This window comes from Sinocyclocheilus anshuiensis, unplaced genomic scaffold (assembly GCF_001515605.1).
Source record: "Sinocyclocheilus anshuiensis isolate Anshui unplaced genomic scaffold, SAMN03320099.WGS_v1.1 scaffold1132, whole genome shotgun sequence".
Lineage (NCBI taxonomy): Eukaryota > Metazoa > Chordata > Actinopteri > Cypriniformes > Cyprinidae > Sinocyclocheilus > Sinocyclocheilus anshuiensis.
The window spans coordinates 514,198-524,803 of NW_015552678.1; the positions used below are offsets into that span (position 1 = coordinate 514,198).

Sequence of the window (10,606 nt, forward strand, 5' to 3'; positions counted from 1 at the left end):
AAAGCAGCGTGCACATTTCTGGTTAACAGTGAAAGGCCATCAACTGACAAATGGGAAGCATCACCATTCAAGTCAGCAGCAAGAGCCAAAGCTAGTTCACAGTGGAGGTCTGCGCGGGACTATTTTTTTAGTCCCGCTCCCACAAGGTTATATTCCGCACCCACCCGCTCCCGCTATAAATTCACTCTTTGTTCACCTGCTGTCCGCTTAGAATAATTTTCTTCCCGACCCGACCTTTCCCGCTAAATTTAGATCTCGTTTCCAGATTAAAAAGTGTTGCATAGAAAAATAAATAAATACGAGTCACGACATCTGTCATTTAAAATTATAGGCTAAGCAAAATATAAACAAAACAGAGTTGAAGGTCCTTCAAGGACAGCGCATCCACACTTTGCTCCATCCTTATTCTGCTCTGTCAGTCATCGAAAACCTGCTTGTTCTGTCTGAGGGCCGTATATTTACCACCGGTACAGCCTGCTCTGAGCATCGTTATGCAAATGCTGCACACAGACCCCGCAAATAAAACGCGTGGCGCAGAAAGCATGCGTGCAGCGCGTGCATAACAGTCCGAGTGCAGGCTGTACCGGTGGTCAATAAGAATAAAGCGCAGATATGATGTTCTGAATGGACATCGGGAACGGGATATTGTTAGACCGCCCGCTCCCGTCCAGTTACACCAGAGTTACCGACCGCTACCGCATTTTATTCGGGAATTTAATCCCGAATCCCCGCGGGAATGCAGACGATCAGACCTCTAGTTCACAGTTTACTAAACGGTGGCAACCTCTTTAAGTTATTCTTGCCTTGGATTGACTGCTTTGATGCATTGCAATATAGTAGGGCATTGTTTTGATGCTTGCATCAGAAAAAAAAATGTATTTAGCTTTTTTTTTTATATATATATATATATATATATAAAAGCGTCTGCTAAATGACTAAATGTAATGTAATGTTGTAAATGGTTACAAGAGTGTATATTTTCTCATCTTTTTTAAATGAGCAACTGGAAGTATTAAAATGTAGACATTTCAAAATAAGAGCCACAGTGTTTTCATGCTTGTTTATAATTAAAAGTCCCACATTGTCGTTTTTTTCTGGATATTATTGCTATTTTGGTTACACAAACTATATGTGGCATTTAATTTCACCCTCTTACAGAAAGTAGAGACTAACAACATTATTTAACACATTCAATATGTGCATTTTATTATTATCAGCACAATCATATGTTTAAGTGGCTTTTCTTTAAATATATCAGCAAAATCCAATATTGATCGATACCTAATTCATATGTAATTATATATTAGTACATAAGCCAATTTCAGTATGTATATATTGAATAAAACATGTCTTTTTTTTATATTCATTTACCATGTTTTGCAGGTGAATGTGTTCCCAGCCTGTTTAATTGAGTAAAAGAATATGCAGATACCTTGTTTTAGATGTAATTGCTCGTATGACCTATTGTTTTACCTACTTTTCTACAGGTTGTCTTGGACATTACATTCTATGAGGAAAACAGGCTTGTAGATCAGGAGTTTCCTGAGGACACTTCCCCTTTCAAAATCCAGCAGTTGCTACAGGACTTGACAGAGCCAGAGGTGTTAGCTGGACGACTGGTACCTGCACAAGAGGTGTTGTATTTCTGTATCTGTAGAAGATATTTACTTGAAACAATTAGTTTAATTATTTGCTGTTGATTCTAAATAAGGCATCCACTCCCACTGCTTAATATTTTTGGTTACAGACCACCTGTGCAATTTGGAAATGTGGCAATTTATGCAGCAATTTTGTTTTACCGTAGCATCATTTTGTTTGTTTGTGTGCGACATAAGTGCAACTTTTTATGCATCATGACTTTACATGTGGGTGTTCAGAATAAATATTCTTTACTTTAAGCACACATAGCATAAATTAAATTAAAACCTTCAGGTCTATACTTTAATCTAATTGAATTGGCATAGACTGAATAAAATTAGAAAGCTGTACTGTGAGTAACTGTAGTGTGATGCTGTGGTTCGGATCAGGTGCAGTCTGTGCTGGGGCTGGAGCTGCTGGAGTGCCTATACTGGAGGCGTGGGGCATTATTATATATGTACTGCCACACACTACACCAACGCAAGCAATGGATCAAGAAGAACAAAGCCACATTCCTTAAGGTATTTTCACCAACCTCTCACTCCACAGTCCCAGTTTTAGTGGCCATGACTTGAGTAAGTGTTGCAATGCTCCGTGTCTTCACAGTGTCTTCAAGAAGGTGTGCGTTACCTTATGAGAATGTTGCAAGTGAGGAACTCAGTCAAGCTGAACGATGGTGTGGTTTTTCATGACTCTGCAACCGCCAATTTTCTGGCAGAAGGTACATCTTTGCAAATGTACTTTCTGTTATAAAACTGAAAGACGAATGATTTATTTTTGTGGCGTTTCTAAGCTTTGTTTGTAATTTGGGAGCTGAAAACTCCAGACATGCAAGTCATTGTGCACACATTATGCACTGACTTCAGATTGTGTCTCGGGGTGTGACACATCAGGCATTGTGTCTCTGCAGGGATGGATTTTCAAAGCACGATAAGATTTACAACATTTATAACATCTCGAAACAGCACAGCCAGTGGGTTATCAGTATCTTCAAATATTTAAGTTAATTTACAGAGGATAGTGATTTTCCATTGGAAACATGTGCAGCCTGCAAACTCCACCCCTAGTGCTGGGCGGTATGACCAAAAATGTATATCACGGTATTTTTCAAAATTATACCGGTTTCACAGTACATGTTGTTTGTGTGCGACATAAGTGCAACTTTTTATGCATCATGACTTTACATGTGGGTGTTCAGAATAAATATTCTTTACTTTAAGCACACATAGCATAAATTAAATTAAAACCTTCAGGTCTATACTTTAATCTAATTGAATTGGCATAGACTGAATAAAATTAGAAAGCTGTACTGTGAGTAACTGTAGTGTGATGCTGTGGTTCGGATCAGGTGCAGTCTGTGCTGGGGCTGGAGCTGCTGGAGTGCCTATACTGGAGGCGTGGGGCATTATTATATATGTACTGCCACACACTACACCAACGCAAGCAATGGATCAAGAAGAACAAAGCCACATTCCTTAAGGTATTTTCACCAACCTCTCACTCCACAGTCCCAGTTTTAGTGGCCATGACTTGAGTAAGTGTTGCAATGCTCCGTGTCTTCACAGTGTCTTCAAGAAGGTGTGCGTTACCTTATGAGAATGTTGCAAGTGAGGAACTCAGTCAAGCTGAACGATGGTGTGGTTTTTCATGACTCTGCAACCGCCAATTTTCTGGCAGAAGGTACATCTTTGCAAATGTACTTTCTGTTCTAAAAGCGAAAGACGAATGGTTGATTTCTGTGGCGTTTCTAAGTTTTGTTTGGAATTTGGGAGCTGAAAACTGCAGACATGCAAGTCATTGTGACTTCAGATTGTGTCTGTGTGTGACACATCAGGCATTGTGTCTCTGCAGGGATGGATTTTCAAAGCACGATAAGATTTACAACATTTATAACATCTCGAAACAGCACAGCCAGTGGGTTATCAGTATCTTCAAATATTTAAGTTAATTTACAGAGGATAGTGATTTTCCATTGGAAACATGTGCAGCCTGCAAACTCCACCCCTAGTGCTGGGCGGTATGACCAAAAATGTATATCACGGTATTTTTCAAAATTATACCGGTTTCACAGTACAAGACGGTATTTTTTTTTCATGCATGACCGGGTGTTAACCATATTTTCTACTGATTGAGAGAGGAAATACTGCAGTATTATTGACTTAGAATGTCCTATTTTACTGTCATGATGAGTGAATATTGTCAAAAAATACCACACTAAATAGTGACTAAACACGACCCCTTTTAATACATGTTAACCAGGAGTCAATCCACCCCAGTACTTGCATTAATCAATATTAACCAATATTTTTGAGATTGCTAGCGGTTTTACAATGCACTGCTTTTAACTAAAGTTCATTATGATTAACATTTGCTGTATAATAATAAATGATATGCAAAGTTTTATGAAGTCATATAGCTTGTCAGTCACTTTGTCTGGAAGGTGACAATTGAAGTTCTCAGACATCTATCGTTGTGAACTTTGGGGTTAATGGACAAGATGCAATGAGATGTATAACTTATTTTTAGACGATTTTTACTAATCAAAATAAAATGTTTGTTGTGTGTGTATATTAGTGATGCGTGGATGGCGGTTATATCCGCGGGCGCTGCGGATAATCCGTGGGTCGGGTGGGTTGGGTAATAAAGAAAAATGCATTCTGATTATTTGCAGGTAGGTCATGGGTGGATAAGATAAATCATTAATGATGCAAATATTAACTACATTTTCTAAAATATGAACGTGTTTTAAATAAGCTACAGAAATTGAATAAACTGTAAATTAACATTAAAGTTATTCAACAAAACATTTGGTCAAGAGCAGTGTGGGATTTTCTCTGTCTTTTGTTGTTTGATTAACATTAATGACAGACGGCACAGCTTTATTAGGCTGCTGCTGTCACAAGACCTATTTCACGGATCCAATACTGATACACATGCGTTTTCTTTCGCAACTGTTTACATTAACTTAAGACAAAACTGATAGTGCTTATGAGGATACTCGCAAGGACAACAATTTTGACATCATTTTGTGTGTATTTGGCCACTTAAGCGCAACAAGCTTTAAGCACTTAGGTGCAACAAACTCTATTTGACCACAGCGTGCGCTTTGGATGTGACTGAGCGCACAGAAAAGCGCCTCTGGAGCGTGTGAGTACTGAATGGCTTAAAAAGGCGTGAAAATAATACATTTTTGTGACGATGCAACAATGACCGATTAGGCAAGTGACAATTCTGTCAACTGTCCCGAAACGCGAGCTAAAGTCTTGTATCGCAGCGTGCAGCAGCTCTAGATGCGCCGATGTGACGAGAAGGTCAAAGAGAGAGGACACAGTACAGCTGAATCACTCGCACTGTTTTCAAATGACTGATTTGATCTGATGGTTTGTGTGGATTTATTTACTCATCTAACCTACACGCTATATTTAATAAATGTTTTGCAGCAGTTTCCCTCATTTTAAAGTCGAAAGCTGCGGGAATGAGTAATGCGATATATGCGCAATCCTGCATCCAAATTCAGGACCTGATTAAACATAATTCTATTATACAGAGAATTGTGAAATAGATTTCCATGACTTTTCCAAAACTTTCTGGTTTTATTTATTTCCCAAAAACTTTTCCATGCCTGGAAATTGCCATTTTAAAATTCCAGGTTTTAAAAGGTTTTAACTTTTCCAGGTTTTTCATGACCGTACAAACCCTGAATGTGACGATCGGGTGCGGTTATCTAAATCAGAGAAAAAAAATGTGGGGGTGGGTGGATAATTTATTTGAAGCTGCGGATTCGGGTGACGTTTTAGCTCATCCATGCATCACTAGTGTATATATATATGTGTATATAATTTGTATTCCTGTCAAAACTGACTCATTTATTTTTTACCTTTTTTCCTCATTAGGTATCTTTTCTGATACCCACTTGCTTACAATGATGTACATTGGTGAGATGTGTTTCTGGGCAGTGAAATATGAGGACTGCAGCATGGACACCACAGAGCGCAAAGAGGACAGGCTTCATTTCCGAGATATTGGCACACAAATCCTCCATAAGTACGTGCTGGCATGCGAGGGGCCACTTCAGGGTCAGGGCTGGAACACAGAGAATGCCAAGGAGATCCTTAATATTTTACAGTAAACCTGGAGAGAGCTTTTAGGAGAGATTCACAAAATGTCATTGTTCTGAAGCTAGCAAAAAAAAAAAAAAAAAAGTAAAAACACAAACAAACAAACAAACAAAAAAGATTAAAAAAGAAAATACTGAAAACAAAAAAGGCACTTATCTTCCAGTCCAGATTTGTTTTCTGGATGTGTGTTTTCGCTGAGAATGTGGAATAATACTTCTAATGTAAAATATAAACAAATAACTATTTGTTTAAGAAAAAAAATTCCAGCTGAGAAACATCACAACTTTTTATTTATTTTAATTTTTATTTATTTATTTTTAATTACATTTATATATGTTAAAAGAAATGGTACAAAAGAGGGGCAAATGCAGGTATATGTTGCATAGTTAAGTATTTGTGACCATTTTTAAGTATGGACCTTTTCTTTTTAATAACATCTCTTTGTATATGACACCTCTTCTGCTCACTTATTAAAAGTTGCATCTTCATTCCTTTCATTGACCAGATGTAATGTTCAGAGATGGGAATTTGGATATTTTGATAGTATACTTTTAAAAAGCTAAACTTTTTGGTCATATTCTTTTTTTCAAATGAAGTTCATTTTTTGTTTTTGATGTCTTCATTGAAATAAATTTTGGGGTTAAGAAATGTTGAAATGTGAATGTGTGAGTGATATTTTGGTTTCACATTTATGAGAGGTTGTTACACCAAAGGATTGTTAATGGATACAAGATGCTGATTGTCTTCATGGCCCCAGTAATTATCAAAAGGTATTCAGCTAAATTTCAGGTTGTACCTGTATTTTATATTCCTATTGCTAACCTTTTAAGATCTAGTAAAAACCTCCACCTTTACTACCTTACGTTTCAGTCATCAGTTTTGGGTTTAATGGCAACACTACGTAATGCTTGTGACCTTTAACATAATTTTGTTGATGTTAAACCAAAATAAATCATATGCATATCCAAAGTAAACTTTCACACAAAAGATAACTAATTGGTGGTTGTGAATAACTATTACCATTTAATTACTATAGTTTTCTGCAAAACTGTGACCCTAATTACAATCTGTAGGTAACTGGGGCACTAAAAGAACAATATTGAAGTAGGTTAACTGCTTCACAGTACAGTATGTCCTCAGGAAGGACTAGGAGTGATCAAGAAATTAATCAAGGAATTAGGTTTATAATTCAAATTCATGTTTTTAAATGTAGTTAAATCAAAACAATTTATAAATAATTTTTAAATTGAGAAATATAAGTGGATATTTAGAGCCGTTTATTCAATCCGTGTTTTAAACTCTAGATAGGCTAATACATTTGCAAATTGTAAATCAAATATATATATATATATATATATATAATAGCTAATTTGTCCATTTAAAAGTGCTATTATTACATTTTTATTTTTTAATTATTAAATTGATAACTTGTTCGTTCATTTTATTTTTACATGTCACTCCTAGTCCTCCATATGTCCTCCCAAATACTGAACGTGATAGACCAGGGTTCCTCAAATCTTGCCCTGGAGGGCCAATGCGCTACAGAGTTTAGCTCCAACCCTACTCAAACTCACCTACCTGTGATTTTCTAATGATCCTGAAGACATTGATTAGCATGCTCAGGTGTGTTTGATTAGGGTTAGAGCTAAACTCTGCAGGAAAGTGGATCCCGTGGGCCAGATTTGAGGATCCCTGTCATAGACCATACTTTATTCTATTGTAGTTTGGCAGTGTCGAGTTCCAAAACTACAGTTCCCACAATGCAGTACGGTGCGTGACGTTGCACGCCTATGAAAACACGAGAGACGTGTGTAACTTTGACAGTTCCGGGAAAATTCACAAGGATAGGCTACTTCACAACTGAAATCGGGAGTAATAGTTGACTGACATGTCATGTAATGAAGTAAAGCAAATGTATTAACATCTTTGCTCCATTAAAAAAAGTTACAGATAGAAATCTTTCTAAGAAATAGCTGACAAATAAGTGTCGGTATGCTGAGCCGATCTATAGTCGTGCAAAGTCTCAGGAGTATTAGAGATAGGGTTTTTGATACAAGACGACAAAGAAATGAGCAAAGTGATGGTCAGGGGCCAGGTAATGTCGTCACGGGCCCCTCTCTGGATAACGTGCCGGTAAGGCGATTTTTGTACATTTCATATTTTTTATTTTAACTGATGTTTTATTAAACCTACATATTATGGCTATGTTGCGAATGGAATGCTAGCTTACTACGTACTAACTACTGCACAGTATATACTGTATACTGCACACTGAAAGGCATCATATTAACAGTATACATTACTACATTTATATATTCTTGCTTATTTAATTTGAATGGGGTCCAGTTATCAATTTGTAATTATATTACATTTTACTTTTTTATATTTTTTTATTTTTGCTTGTCTGATCAAATAATGAGATGAGAAAAAGAAATTCACAGCTGTTATTACTTCCAGTTCATTTATCACACAAGTGCATTGAATAGAGGGATAAGCCTTATTGTTTACCACTCATTTTACTGTGCACAGTATACATACTATTCTGCAGTAATTAGAGCAGTATGGTGGTATGCTCTGCCAAACATAGCCTGCATATACATACACAAATACAATATACTACATATGTCGACTAAACTGCAGCTGTATAGATGCTAATACCAGATAATGTCTCTAAATAATTAGTGTTAGTGTTATTTACATTACTGCTCAAAATATTGGAATCAGTAAGATTTTTTTAAGAAATTAATAATTTTACAGCAAGGATGCATTACATTAATCAAAAGTGACATTAAGGTATTTTATAAGGTTACAAAAATATCTATTTTAAATCTTTTTAACTTTCATCAAAGAATCCTGAAAAAATATATCACAGAAGAAAGAATGAAGAACATTAGAACGAACATAAAATGATTTCTGAAGTGTCATCTGACACTGAAGACTGGAGTAATGGCTGCTAAAAATTCAGCTTTGCCATTCCTGGAATAAATTACATTTTAAAATATACAAAAAAATCGAAAACAGTTTTTTAAATCTGCAATATACTGTTTTACTGTAACCCCGAACATTTGAATGGTAACATTTTTAAAACATTTCTCCAAAATACATTTTTTTGTCTTTCTTACCCAAACACACAGGTTGACATGCAGTTTCTCATTATGACCTTCCTGTCTCCGCAAGACCTCTGCAGACTGGGAGGCACCAGTACATACTGGCGGTCAATGGTTCGAGACCCTGTCCTGTGGAAGTACTTCCTGTTGCGTGATATGCCGCTCTGGCAATCAGTTGACCATTTATCAGTGCCTCAGGTCAAGCTCACTGGCTCAGCTGTGCTGGATGACTCTGAGATGCAGCTGGATTATATGGCAGAGTGAGTACGTAACGCTGCGCCACATGGCACTTCAGTATCAGAAATAATCAGCTCTTGGTGCTCTTATGTTGCACTGGTAGATTTATAATATATTAAAAATTGTATTTTATTATTATTTATATTATACTTTATTTAATGAAAAATAATAAAAGTGCTTTATAACGAATATCTATGAAGGTTGTTAGCCTGTATTTAAAAACCCTTAATATTTACTGTAATATTCTCATGGCACTCACAGGTATCTACGTGTTTGTCCGGCCTGTCGAAACCAATGGCAACACCAACCCAGAGTGTTTGAATCTGTGACGTCCTTCTTCCAGTCCCTTGTACCGGTTTCAGAGCCACAGTTTGCCATGTTCGGCCCGGGGCTTGAGCAGTTAGAGATTTCCCTCATGAATACGATCATGTGTTCCCCTCATGTGCTGCCTGTCGCAGGACTACCTCAGCGTCAGATTGATGGTGCAGCTGTGCCATTACTTATAGTTTATTCTAGTCAGTTATTAAACTGAATACATGGATGTTGTGTTCTGTGGTTGCATTTTCTGCACTTGACCTTGATGGGATTTTTTTATTTTTACTTTTTCAGGCATTGGATCTGGAATCAGTTTTAAGTACAAAGATCAGCACAGATTCAATATTGCAACTTTATATTCGACAAACAGGTGAGGGAGAGGATTTTATATTGTCATTTAGAAGTGTTATACATGTACTACTGTTTAAATGTTTGGGGTTGGATTTTTTTTGTAGATTAATGTTTTTGAAAGCAGTGTCTTATGGAAGCCCGTATCTGCCAAGGGATTGAAAATATAGAAGGTAATTGTGACTTTTTGTCTCACAATTATGAGAAAAAAGTGAGAATTGCAAGACATAAATTATTTTTTAATGTTTACATCTTGCAAATAATTTTATAATAAAAAAAAAATTAAAAGCTAATTGCAACATTTTATCTCCCAATTCTGACTTTTTTTTTCTTATATCATGCAATTATGAATCTATATCTCAGATATAAATTTGTATATCTTTTATAAAGGTTTATACAGATTTGCTTTATACAACATTAGGAAGATCAGGCCTCTTCTTTCGGAACATGCAACACAACTCCTTGTTCAAGCTCTTGTTTTATCCAGGCTGGACTATTGCAATGCTCTCTTGGCAGGTCTTCCAGCCAGTTCTATCAAACCTCTGCAATTAATTCAGAACGCGGCAGCAAGATTAATCTTTAATGAGCCGAAAATAATGCATGTCACACCTCTGTTCATCAATTTGCACTCGCTACCAGTAGCTGCTCGCATTAAATTCAAGGCATTAATGTTTGCCTACAAAATCACCCCTGGCTCTGCACCCATTTACCTAAATTCATTACTTCAGAGTTATGTGCCCTCTAGAAGCTTGCGTTCTGTAAGTGAACGGCGTATTATTGTGCCATCTCAAAGAGGCACAAAATCACTTTCACAGACTTTTTCATTAACTGTTCCCTCCTGGT

General features: G+C 36.6%; 2 protein-coding genes across 4 annotated transcripts in view; both read left to right on the forward strand.

The window, feature by feature from the left end:
* Positions 1-5,848, forward strand: part of LOC107667559 (UPF0600 protein C5orf51 homolog) — an 8,787-nt gene extending 2,939 nt beyond the window's left edge. The window contains exons 3-6 of the mRNA XM_016459247.1: positions 1,488-1,634; positions 2,028-2,159; positions 2,245-2,359; positions 5,532-5,848. Of these exons, the coding sequence (XP_016314733.1) occupies positions 1,488-1,634; positions 2,028-2,159; positions 2,245-2,359; positions 5,532-5,767 (630 nt within the window). The 3' untranslated portion in view covers positions 5,768-5,848. The remainder of the gene's footprint in view (positions 1-1,487; positions 1,635-2,027; positions 2,160-2,244; positions 2,360-5,531) is intronic.
* Positions 5,849-7,431: 1,583 nt separating this feature from the next.
* The window catches only part of LOC107667563 (F-box only protein 4-like), a 6,577-nt gene continuing 3,402 nt past the window's right edge, over positions 7,432-10,606 (forward strand). For 2 of the 3 annotated variants that reach the window (XM_016459254.1, XM_016459255.1), the window contains exons 1-4: positions 7,432-7,889; positions 8,891-9,123; positions 9,362-9,615; positions 9,710-9,785. In XM_016459254.1, coding sequence (XP_016314740.1) covers positions 7,749-7,889; positions 8,891-9,123; positions 9,362-9,615; positions 9,710-9,785 — 704 coding nt within the window. In that variant the 5' untranslated portion in view covers positions 7,432-7,748. The remainder of the gene's footprint in view (positions 7,890-8,890; positions 9,124-9,361; positions 9,616-9,709; positions 9,786-10,606) is intronic. The other variant, XM_016459256.1, reaches the window with a different exon arrangement.